Source organism: Saccostrea echinata, unplaced genomic scaffold (genome assembly GCF_033153115.1).
Source record: "Saccostrea echinata isolate AGI-Se365-2 ecotype Australia unplaced genomic scaffold, CSIRO_AGI_Sech_v1 ptg000016l, whole genome shotgun sequence".
NCBI lineage: Eukaryota > Metazoa > Mollusca > Bivalvia > Ostreida > Ostreidae > Saccostrea > Saccostrea echinata.
This window is the reverse complement of record NW_026889765.1, coordinates 24,346,460-24,359,598: the sequence shown is the minus strand read 5'-3', so window position 1 is coordinate 24,359,598 and position 13,139 is coordinate 24,346,460. Positions and strand designations below refer to the sequence as shown.

General features: G+C 31.4%; 2 protein-coding genes across 3 annotated transcripts in view; one reads left to right on the top strand and one right to left on the bottom strand.

Moving 5' to 3' along the window:
- LOC133188585 (3'-5' exoribonuclease 1-like) overlaps positions 1-4,559 on the bottom strand; it is a 291,755-nt gene extending 287,196 nt beyond the window's left edge. For both annotated transcript variants that reach the window (XM_061324068.1, XM_061324067.1), the window contains exons 1-5: positions 4,411-4,559; positions 3,524-3,687; positions 1,769-1,979; positions 1,232-1,315; positions 338-447 (exon numbers count right to left, since the gene is read on the bottom strand). In XM_061324068.1, the coding sequence (XP_061180052.1) occupies positions 338-447; positions 1,232-1,315; positions 1,769-1,979; positions 3,524-3,687; positions 4,411-4,458 (617 nt within the window). In that variant the 5' untranslated portion in view covers positions 4,459-4,559. The remainder of the gene's footprint in view (positions 1-337; positions 448-1,231; positions 1,316-1,768; positions 1,980-3,523; positions 3,688-4,410) is intronic.
- A 418-nt stretch (positions 4,560-4,977) lies between these two features.
- LOC133188584 (26S proteasome non-ATPase regulatory subunit 4-like) lies at positions 4,978-13,108 on the top strand. The gene is made up of 11 exons (XM_061324066.1): positions 4,978-5,019; positions 6,290-6,430; positions 6,993-7,107; positions 7,307-7,393; positions 9,979-10,047; positions 10,286-10,347; positions 10,663-10,816; positions 11,050-11,158; positions 11,319-11,471; positions 12,396-12,472; positions 12,792-13,108. Exons 1-11 carry the CDS (start codon positions 4,994-4,996, stop codon positions 12,957-12,959), a joined length of 1,161 nt encoding a protein of 386 aa, XP_061180050.1. The 5' UTR covers positions 4,978-4,993; the 3' UTR covers positions 12,960-13,108.
- The last annotated feature ends 31 nt before the right edge of the window (positions 13,109-13,139 follow it).

The window sequence follows — 13,139 nt, the reverse complement described above, 5'->3', positions numbered from 1 at the left end:
TATGATCAAGATTAGTGACAGTCATGTCTTTATGTTAATTTCGTGCTTCGATTATATAGATATCGCATATTCTTTACTTATCTAGCTTTTTAAAGTTACATTTTACTTTAAATACCAACCAGAAAAGATCAATACATCTAAAATATACATGTACCTATGTAAAAGAATGAATGGATGATGTTAAATTTAGCATTAAGTTAAAATTGAGTAACTGTTACACTCCTTTACTACTAGAATCCTGGATCCACTCCTCTTCTGTATATACTCAAAATCAAATATAGAAAGACACACTATCCACCTCCGGTCTACACATAATACAGTTGCTATAGTAACTTACCCATCAGTGACAATGGCAAAGGTATGATGTATTCCTAAGTAATGACTAGTCATCCATGACTGCATTCTGTCAAGGACAGCTGGAAATTCATCTGATTTATCTACAACTCTCTGGAAAAAGGAAGATAAATGCATTGAGGTGTGCCATGATAAACTTTTATCGCAGGGACCTTAATTAAAATTTCCAGGATATTACCTTTCTGTGGTATTTTTTTTTCCTATTTATTACAAAATTTAGACAAATTACTAGTATTCAAAATAAATTTTATATTAAATTATTTTATACCATATCAGATTCTACGATATCAGGATGCATGCATTTTAATTTGACAAATTATATCATGTGAAAAGCAGGTTGTTTTCTCAGAAATGAACCTTGAAAATCTTGAGAAGACCCTGTTTTGCACCAACATTCATAATTGAACAACTTTGGAATAAGTTACATCAAATCTTTTCTTCTATTTTTTTTCCAATTTAAATCCTGCACTTATTTTTTTTTAAATGATACACATGAAAAAGGACACTTTGATAGAACAATTGGCAGATACCCATACACATTACTATATCCCCTTAAAGTTCATTGCTAGGAGATAACAAATTTTTGGTTGGCATTGAACAATGTCAAATGTTTGTTTTTATGACACAAATTATTTTTGAATTGACTGGCAATGTGTCAGTATTTTCTTGCAGAGGCTGATTTTGAACACAAATAACTCTAAACATGCACTCCACTTTATTGGGGGGGGGGGGGGGATGCAAAAGGTATATTTTAAGAAAAATTTTAAAGAAAATGACATTTTTGTTAAAATTTGAGAAACCAAGTCTCTGCATATTGTTTTGTATTTATGGAGTTTTTAATAAAACTTATTCTGAATCATAATGCCTTCTAACAAACCTGTGAAATACCAGTAAGACTACTGCAAAATTCTGTCAATCTTGGATTAAGAACAGGTTTACAGTATTCATGAAATTCATCAACCTTAAAAATAAAAAAAAAATATTTTGAAACCAAATCAGCAAATCAAAATTAGCTGCTACTAAGAAAAATTTTCATTTCTTGTTCAGGACAACTATATATTGTCCCATCGTCTTAAGCCATGGTCCAGAATCCATTCATAGCTTTCTCCTACCCACGGCTGTTTGAACACATCAAGTCTCATAATCTTGAATAATAATGCCTAATGTGTGATGGCATGTTATAAAACCAATGAAAACAACTGTTTATATTGCAGCAATTGAATTCAACAATAAACAATATGTTATGAAAACTCTGATTGAATAATGAAAGGTTTCATCAAAGGTTATTTTCTGACTATGCTTTACTTGCATTGGTCAAAATTTTAATGAGCTAGGAAAATTCTTGTCTCATTTAACCACAGCCAGAATGGGAGTACATTTTGGCCATGGTTTATGATGTTAATTATGTCCTTACTATTTCTCTGGTGTGGCAGTCTACTAACACTGCTGGAAATTCAATGATCTCATGGGTGTAATTATAGTTGTTCTCTTGACACGTTGCTTCGAAATCAATGACAATTAAATAATCATATGTACATTCCACAGGTGGCTTTATTTTAGCTTTCATTAACTTCCTCTGCTTGAAATGCATCTTCAGTCTTTTCTGTAGAATGTCTTTGGAACCTCTAATTAAACAAACATCATATTACATGTATAGTCCTAGGTTAAATCAATATAATGATCATGATGATACAGACAAAATCACTTTAAATGAGGACATGCTACCAATAAATCATTTAACTTTATATATTCTCAGTACAGGGATACTCCAATTGCCCTTTAGAATGAGATCTATGTCTTTAAAGTTAACATATTCAAGTAATTACATATGGTGTGCCTCTCTATACTTCATAACTTTTAAAAGATGATCAAAATTATTATATATTCAGGAAAGGTAGCTGAAAAGCTTAACAATCATATCAGAATAATGATTAGCAAATCTGCTGGGAATAAGTCCTTTTGTGTTGCATGTACTTTACACATTCTAGATTCAAACAGACATTTTACCATGTTTACTGTTGCATGTATATGAGACTAAGACATATCTTCCCTCTTCTGTCCTCATTCCAAATACATGTACTAAGCTAAATATCCCTATAATTATTTCTTTTCATTACATTTTTTTTTATATTTGCAGATGCCCTTATTGAAAAACACTCTGAAGAATTTTTTACAATGAGTGCTTTCCAAACTGAAACAATATTATTAAGGAGGTTGGATCCTGCCATCAAAAGTAATGAGAATTTTTTATCAAGTATATTTTTAGAATTTATACACATAGCTTTATTAAAAATCAAAACAAAAAATGGGGGTCAATGCGCTTCTTTTGGTGCTACAGAGCATTTAGTTTGACCTTTTTGCACTGTAAATACGTCTTACACATAAATCAATTTTTAAAGTTTTTCCTTCAATATTTTTTGTTCAAATAAATTATGGTTAACAAACACAGTCTTATTTCATCTTAAATAGACACATTAAAATTTGTAACAACGAAGAAATTTTCGAATTACTCCGCATGTTCAATTATTTGACCTTTTTGCACTCAAACATTTTCATTTTTCTGGCATTAAAATTTAACAAGCAAAAAAATCATTTGAAAGTAATGACATTTTACTGAACTTAAGAAGAATGGTTAAAAGTATTGTATATATTCAGAAAAGAAAATTAAAAGTGGGGGTCTGTGATGTTAATTTTTAGATATTACTAAAATAGTGCTAATTTTAAGCTTAAATTAGGGCTATTTTTTCTTCATTTCCACAATATATTTCCTATATTTATCAAATATGATGATAGAATTCATGACAGTTTATTTAATAGATAATTTAGGACCAGTATAATACAGTCCACTGCACAAAATAACTATGTGTGCAGACTGCATGTAAATATAGGAATCCAAACTTAACATACTTTAAATACTTAGAAAGAGAAAAAATGATCATTTTCTTCTAAAAAACCCTCCGCCACAAAATATAGTTCCTCACTTAATGCGTTTGGTATGGAATTTAATCATGGAGTTTTAACTGAATATAGTTAAATTGGCATTGTAGAATCCAAATTTATTGTAAGAATTAAAACATTATGCAGAATTTTTTAAATATAGGTTAAGATAAGAATCTGCTCAAAAGCTCAGGAGCGAACCTCGTTAAAGATTTGACAAATATACTAATACCTTGCATCAAGTTTTAATTCAGTCAACTTGTCCTGTAGTTCCTTCAAAGACATGCGATTAATCTCCCCATTTATTGCTGATAACTTTTTGTACACAGGGTCTACTTCATCTACCTGGTCCTTTTTTGCTTTCATTCTGTGAACTTTCTTAGGAGTTTCACTACCCTATTTTTTGACACAAAGCAAATTGTTATTCATTAAACTAAAACTTATTTTTATTTTAATGATGATTGACTGGTTGAAGTTATCAAGATTTGATCTAATTAAAATCAGATTTCTTTAGATCCAAGCCATATACACTCTGCATAAATGATTGAATAACATTATTCTATTGTCTGCTGAGTTGCATTTGCTGTGTAAAACATGCAGTATAAAAAAAGCGGTGGGAGTGATGAATCCTAACTATTTAGAATTGATTGGAAATAAACTATTGTTTATATTTAGAAATCTTCACTTTCATTGATTTTGATATCATGCTTTGGTCCACTGTATGTTTTTATACAGCAAGTGTAAGATGACCAAGATCTCACCAAGCACAAATAGGAAAAATGTAGAAATTGATAAAATTCAAGTATAAACCGAGACACACCCTGGAATCCAAGCTGAATGGAGTGTCAACCCATGTATCTTTTTTATATGCATTGAACATGATGAAATACATTTTTTTTTAAATCTACAATTTTCAAGTTTTATTTTAATCAGTATATCATGTACAGATGTATATTAAGGCAGACATAGAAAATCACTTAATACATCATCCTAAAAACGAGCCCCTATGGTTCCAAGTAAATAAGTTACAAGAATAATCGTTCAATATACATTGTTATGATCATGATATTATTATACGATTCATGCTGTTTATTTGAGTTTGTACGAGGCAATAACAACCTTCTCGTCTGTTGCGATATCGCCCTTCGCTTCTTCAATCGATGACATTATCAGATCTATTCTTCTGAAACGTTCAAAACTTGATAAAACACCATTATCACGGCAAATTGACTAGTTGTCCACAGTCATTGCAATCATTATCATGAACAAATTTACTTTTGCATGCCGCCTATATCATTCTAAAAAATATTCACTGATTTATCTAATCTAGAAAGCAATAAGTAATACATTTAAAATATTTTACATCTATTTTACATCTTATTTAATATTTTAACATTTTTGCTGTATGAAGTCTGATGGATTTAAATATATTACATTCTAATTTTTTTAAAGGCAGTAAGCGATAATCAGGATAATTTATAAAAAGTACGGAAAATAATTTTACGGAAAATTGAACTTTATAAAAATTTCACTTACTGAAGAAAAAATGTCCATAATTCAATTTTATATTATTTTATACATTACAAATTTATACATTTTTTATAAATTAATTTTTTTTTTAATAAAGGTTGTGATTAATTTTGATTCTTTTCCAGTTATATCCGAATTATAATTCTTATCGACGTCGACATAACTGGCAAAAATGGTTCTGGAAAGCACAGTAGTTTGGTAAGTTATGTAGTTAGCCCTTTATTTTCTCATTGTTGATGCTGTTTAATCAGGATTTGCATTTTAAAATGTTCAAATGATAACATAAAATACCCACGGAGAAAGAATAGATCAGAAATACACCAATAAGTCGTTTGACTATTGAATTGGTGTCATGAGTAAGCTAAATTGAGTGTTAGAAAATGCACTTTATGGAAAATAAAGTCTTACTTGTTGTTTTGACGATTTTGTTTTGTTTGTTACATTTTTTCAATTTTAATAAAGTTGAACATCGACCACTGTCTTTGTTTTCTTTGGATAGGATGGGGGCTCTGATTTTTCTCTTGTCATCAACTCAGAATAACATGAATAATAAGCTTAAGACTCTGAATAGTGCCTCAATGACACTTTACTGGAAATTGTTCATTATTTTATGCATAATATGTCGACAGTGTGACTGTAAGGGTGAGCGCAGAACTACACATTTTGGTTTTAATTTAATTCAGGCTCTTCCAATCACACGTGATATTTATTATGTCTAGACTCTGACGTCACATGACGTATGTAAGTTTATGAAGTCAGTGCTAATTTAATTAAGAACGTTTAATCTACTATTTTAGCTGGGTTGCGTTCAACAGCTGCTACGTAGCATCTGCATAAAGCTACGCTCTTGAACGGAGAGCTAGTCTAGCCGCTAAATAGCGAGAGATAGCATAAATATTTGAAGCTAAGTACCAAATTTAAGATGGCCTCCTTAGTTACAACTTTGCAAAGCACACGATTTTAACAAAAAAGGACATTGTTTTCTACATATTGATGAATTAAATGTAAATTTACATATACATTTTTGCTTGAAATAAACTCTTTTTGGTTCCAAAAATAAGTTTTTCATGTATTTTTATTCCAAATTTAACACTTAGCAGCTAGGTTAACTGTCCGTTCAATAGAAATAGATATCTACCACCTAGTTGCTAGGTTAGCCGCTTTGATCTTTATCACAACCCTGTTTTATATCTATTTATAATCAAGGTGAGTTTATTTTTTCTTGGAACTTCTTGAACCGCGAGAACATTGTTTGTGGCGAGATGCAATTCGCTAAGAATTGTGGGTGCAGTGGTTACTGCAGGAAGAAAAATATTTGGATCAATGTGCAAAGTCTGAAATTTTCTCTTCTCCCAGGCATTGTCATTAGAGCTTGCAGTGCAAGCAGTGTTTTGTGATGCTGTCACTATTAAATGCTGATCACAGACTTCTCTTTTAGTTTTTAACAAGACTGCCTTTTCTTTCACAGTGTTGACAGCAGTGATTATATGAGGAATGGAGACTTTGTTCCAACACGATTTCAGGCTCAACAAGATGCTGTCAATCTTGTGTGTCATTCCAAAACTCGCTCCAACCCTGAAAATAATGTTGGACTAATTTCTATGGGGAGGTACATGTTTATACATGTATTTGTTGGTGAATTTCAAAGAATTTTAAACCCTGACTATGGTTTATATGATGTAAGGATGAACTTAATTATCATGGTACTATATGTCTTGTATAATTTTGCCAGGGTACCTTTAATTTTGATACATTTTGATTGAAAGAAACAAAATTCAAAATTGTTTTAATTTTGTGTTTTTTTTTTTTTCACTATAAGCAATAATCTAGTTTCCTTGCAAATTGACTAGAAGACATTGACTACCTGTAGATTGGATCGAGTGTTGGTTTTCATAAATCATGTTTTTAAAATTTAATCATGCTTTTAAGTGTGTTTTAATGAAATATTAAATGACAAACCTAATTGAATAACTGTCCTGATCAAAATGTGGCCCAAACTGAAAATGGACAATTTATACTGTGTTTGAAACTGACAATAAATATCACAATGAATCAGTACTGCAGTATACTGTTTCACTCCCAATAATGCTGTATTTAAAGTACAAATCTTTTATGAAGAGATTTTTAATCCTGATATTATTGATGATGTGGAAATAATGGTTTGCTTTCAGTTCTGTAGATGTCTTGGTTACTTTGACAACAGATGTGGGTCGTCTTCTAAGTAAATTGCATCAAGTACAGCCCAAAGGCAACATCAAGTTCAACACTGGAGTCAAAGTTGCTCATGTAATAATAATAATTACTTCATCTAATTAATAAGTATCAATTTTTTAACATTTTATATATCAACATTTTAATACGGATTTTATATCAAAATTAATGTCATTAAATACACATCAAACATCCACTTATCAAATAACTTTTTTTTACTGTTAAATAGAAGACATACAAGTAATGGCTTTATATTATGTCTTATTTTTTGTAGCTAGCACTAAAGCACAGACAAGGAAGGAACCACAAAATGAGGATTGTGGTTTTTGTTGGCAGCCCTATTGAGGATGATGAAAAAGAGGTAAGAGTAATTCAACAGTGTTGTTCGTATATCAAGAGAAAGCAGATGAATAGTGTACAGCTGTACATAGGGCCATCTTTAAAAAAATATTTGTTTACCCCTCTCCTGACTGAATACCGGGTATAAATGACCTGACTCAAAATTTTATTTTCAACCTTCAGGAAAATTATTTTTCCATACATTCTGAAGTTTTCCCAACTAATATAATATCTTAACTTCTCATTTGGAAGTGTTTTTGAATTAAAAAAAAAAAATCCCCTACCTACATGAATTAACTACTCATTTTTTTTAATCCTGAGTAGGGAGAGGGTAAGCAAACATTTTTTTTTTAAGATGGCCTAGTACTGGTATACAGTCGGGCGAGACTGAAATCTGTCATTCTGAAAAGTGGTGGATAATTGTAATGTTTACTTACTACGTATTTTTGTCATTTTTGTGTATATGACTATCGTCATATTTTCATTTTCAACCTAATTCTACTACCCTGGTTATATAAAAGAGAATTTTGAATTTAAGGCTGAAAGAAGAGTGTTTCATTTCATCCAGGTCAGTAATTACTTCCGACCATGTGCATTAGAACATCAACATGGAATGTGACAGTTATTATTTTAGTGGTAAAATGTCGATTTTTGGGAGAACTAATGCGCCACTTTTACATGGCTTTTAGCCCTGTAAAAACATTTAGTATACCGTCTGAAAGAATGCGTACTTGTAGAGAGTACTTGTAGAGAGAAGTCTTGACAAACATGACAAAAAGTTAAGATCATAAAAAAAAGTAGTGCGCTCTGTGCAACAAGCAAAATATTTCAGTGCGCCCAGACCCTCCATTTTGGAAAAAAGATGAAATATCATCGTTTTTGTCTTCTTTGCTATTTTGGACAAATAGATTCACAAATAACTCTTTCACTCTTATTTTTGTTTGGGAATTTTGAGTCTTTTGACCTGTCAACATAACCAGTGATGTAGTCAACTGTATTTGAGAAATGTTTTCTGTCCTTTTTTCGGTTGGTGAATCTAACATTTTTAAAGAGAAGTAACTCGGTATTCTAGAAACTCTCTAAATTTTTATAACTGTTTTTTGTCATTTTCTTAAAAATGACAAGTTGTAGTCATAATAAAAATTTTATTTTATGACTAGTAATCGTCATTTTCAGAATGACAGATTTCAGTCTCACCCCTGACTGGTATGTGATACCATGAACTTCAAGTCTTTTAACTTTTAAAGCAGTAGCCCGAGACAAAATATAGTAAAGATTTGTTTTAGGATTGTATAACTTCTCTCACTAGGCTGGGAAAGTTTTCTTGATGAAAATTAATTAGGGCCCCGCAAGGATTTGCGGGTGCCCTATAGTAATCACTCTGTCTGTCTGTCCGTCTGTCATTCTTCCGTCCACAAATTTTCTGTTTTTTTTCTAATAACTTTTTTTGTAGTTGACCAATTAAGTTCAAATTTGGTATGTTGGTTGAAGAGGCAGTAAGACATATTTTGATGCTAAGTTTGGTTCTCTATGTCATCCAGTTTGGAACTGGGGTGGTGGGGTAGATTCCTTAACTTTACATTCAAATGAATGCCAGGGCAAAGAGAGATAACTGCTGAGAATGTTCCAATTGTAAACTATGAAAGCTGCAACTAGTCCCATGGGATTAATTAACTTTCCTCTTGAAGAAAATCCAAAGCATTATCTGTTTCTGTCAAATTGAGATTAATTAACACCTCTGTCTGCAAATGAAGTTTGTTTTGAAGTTAAGGTCAATTCTGAATGATGTTTACATTCTCTGAAATGTGGATTTAAATGATGTTCATACTTTATATTGGTAAAATCTACAATGAGAGTTATGATTTTATTGAATTCTAAAAACAAGATATACATAAAGATATGTTTTTTTTTTAATTTTTTTTTTTTATTTATTTTATTTATTTATTCTTTTTTTTTTTTTTGGCTGCCGTATGTAAATTCAAGAATACTATTAATTTTAACGGGTAGTCCAATAATAAACTCATTTTATCATTACTGAAAGAGTTCTTATTGTAAACTTGGAAGAAAGGGATAAGAGAGCAGTACAATGAATCCCTTGGGATTAATTATCTTGTCTTGGGCAGAAAATTTTCCAGGCTTTATCTTTATTTGTCACTTTAAGATAAATTAACCTTTGTCTGCAACTGATGTTTGTTTTGAAGTTAAGGTCAAGCCTGGGTGATATTTGAAAACACATGCTTTATTCTTGTTTGAATATACATATAATTGAGTTATTATAGATATGATGTTTTTTACTGCCTTATGTAAGTACAGGGATACTCTTTACAGGTTGTTAGATATTTAGGAATTATCTTGAAATTTTATAAATACAGTTGTTATTGCATATTCTTCTTCATATATTTTTAAATTTTTGTAATCAATTAAAATTCTCATTCTGTAAGCTGCACTCTTATATTTCTATCCCTCGGCGGGGCCCTTCCTGACTGGTCAGTTTTCTAGTTTTCAGAGTAAGTAGAAAAAAATGTTTCCTTTCCCATATTTATCTTTCAGTATGGTATTTCTGAAGCTGCTCAGTGTCTTCAGATTTATTTGCTTGGGTATTTTCAGATGGTGAAGCTGGCAAAGAAGCTGAAGAAAGAAAAAGTCAACATTGACATTATTAATTTTGGTGAAGAGGTAGAATCTTTTTATTGAGATGATCAAACCCTTAGTTCAAAGGAATTCTAAATCAAAACTCATTTGTTGTTCAAAGTATTGTAGTATTATTGATGAAGTACTACATGGATATACATTATATAAACATTTGATATTGTTTGTTTTGCTTTCATTTTTAACAAATTCTCAAATTTATCAAAACAGCATGGAAATTTTTTGAAAATATTTTCATCTACTCTGTGAAATTTTTATTTTTCAGCAACTAAATACAGATAAGCTAACCACATTTATCAACACTATCAATGGAAAAGACGGAAACAGGTAGACAGACTTTACTTCACAAGTCTTTGTACTAGTGTTTTAAATTTCCCAATCAATCAAATTTTCAGTGCTTTGTTCAATTTCTTTAATTGCTCTGTCTTTATTCTCTCAATCCTACATACATGTTTATGTACAGTCATAGAGATTTCTTCTTCACTGAAAGTGCCCCAAAAAAGTATTTTTACCATAAAAACTTGCTGGATTAAATTTCATTGAAGGGGTTGGGGGGAGGGGGGGTGAAAAGAGATTTATTTCTTTAGTACAGGAGTTATGCTGTTTTATCAGCTGTTTTATACTTTTATGATGACATTACAGCTGCCACTTGGTGACAGTCCCTCCTGGTCCCATGCTGTCAGAGGCTCTCATGAACTCCCCGATCCTTGTGGGAGAGGACGGATCTGGAGCTGGACTCTCAGCTGTTGGATTTGAATTTGGAGTGGATCCAAATGAAGATCCAGAGTTAGCACTGGTAATAACTTGTACAAAATCTTAGAAAAATCATGATTAATTTATAATGGGTGTAAAATTACTTGCTTGTTAAATGTTAATTTGAAAGATCATATTGTGTAAAATAACATATATTTTTTCTGCAATGTTGCAACTATTATACATGCATTAACAAAGAATACATCGTTTAAATACATGTCTTTTGTTGAATGATTATGATTTTGTGGATTGTTTGGAGGGTTGAATGTTTTGTAGGCTTTACGTGTATCCATGGAGGAGCAGAGAGCCAGACAGGAAGATGAAGCTAAGAAAGCTAATCCGGCTGCTCCAGCTGAATCCACGTCTCAGCCAACGGAAGCAGGAGGTAAACACCACTTTAATTCATTTAATGTAGTAAATTTACGTAAATTTCATTTTACAGAGCAAGAATGCAGAACTCTTCCTGAGCTTTGCCATTCTCAGTTGCTGCATACAACACAAAAACAAGCAAAAAATATAAATTAATTTATTTGTTGATTATGAAGGAAACAATGAAGAAGCTATGTTGGAGCAGGCTTTGGCAATGTCAGTACAACAAGAGACTGGGGATCAGCCTACGCCAAGTGTTCCAGACTTTGGTTCAATGACAGAGGAGGAACAGATAGCGTACGCCATGCAGATGTCACTATCAAATTCTGGTAAAATTTAATAATAACTCACAATATTCTTAAGTAAATCTGATCCAAATGATGAGATGAATTACAAGAATCTCAATTTATCCAGTGTTGTACATTTCAGCTGATGAATAAACTGAAATTATATCCATAAAGCAACCATTCAGAATAAAATGCAATGTAATCACATTCTATCAATGAAACTGATAATTTGAAAGATAACAAAGGAGATGGGTGAACATAGCATGCAGAAAGCCAATAGCTTCCATAAACAAAACTTTTCTGAGGAAAATTTTCTTGGCAAAATTTATTCTTTTATTTAAAAAATAATGTGGTATTCGTGTGGTTTGAACCCTAGCAATAAAAACCCTGAGTATCATTTTCTTTTGAGACTAGCACGCTAACCACTAGACTACACAAGTTCTGATGAATAGTGGTGTTTAAATCATGTTTGTGATGTGATCCTTGACTTAATGGACTTCAAGTATTTCTCGAAAAGACGCGAATGTTTTGTCATAAAAAGTATATTTTTAAGGTATAGTGGGTCTTTACTCCATATTTTTGGAAACCAAAAAATGTATATTTTTATGCAAACTTTGAGGATTAACTTTCAAAAAAATGGAGCGAAAACCCACTCATATCGAAAATTAGTGTTAAAGTGTGAGAAAATGACTCTTTTTGCCCTCTTTAGTGTGTGTATAATATTTCATAAGCAAATAATTTCAATTTTTGCCGATTGTAGAGATTTTACATAAAGTATATTTTAATGTTGGATGAAATATCAAGGAAATTTTTGATATAATTAAAATTTAATTTTTCACCTTCATGTTTGTCACACTATAGGCTTTTCGCTCGTCATGTTCACCCATCTTCTTATAAGCGAGAAATTGTTATACATTTTTCAGAGGAATTTCAAATTTATAATTTTTATTCTTTTGGTTATTTTAGCTGCTCAGACAACTGAAAATACCCCAGCTCCAATGGATGTCGATAATGAAGAAAAGTCAGCCGATGATAAAAAAGCAGTATGTTTATAATGATATATTGATTATATACACTATACATTATTATTGATGCAAGTAATAATCATAAAGTGTTATTTTTCATGGTTCATGGATATTAAATATTGCCTCTGATTACTAATTATTAGTAAATTGTACAAGTGAAGCACAAAGTTTTGTGTTTGTGTTTGCATCAGTCATAGTATGGTAGCTTGCTTGTTTGAATCATGGCTGATTGACTCTTGACCTTGCTTGTTTGAATCATGGCTGATTGACTCTTGGCCTTTACCAATTTTAATTTCATTGTTTTTTCTCATCTGTTGTTTATTTTTGACCACAACAGGCAGATGAGGACTATTCAGATGTGATGAATGACCCCGCCTTCCTTCAGCAGGTGTTAGAAAACCTCCCAGGGGTGGACCCCCACGATGAAGCTATACAGAGCGCTGTTAGTTCCATGACTAAAGATGGAAGTAAAAAAGACGATCAAAATAAGAAAGATTCAAAATAGACATCTGTGTACAATCCAGTCCCTACTCTGTATTGTCATTTTTTTGTGAGGCTGTAGAGTGAAGTATCATTTGTTCATAGAACGTGTATATTTGACATTTAAAACATTTCATTGAAATATTGAGAAAGTAAAAGAGAGAATTATCTCAATGTATATTTATTTGTTTAAGCCATGCCTTTG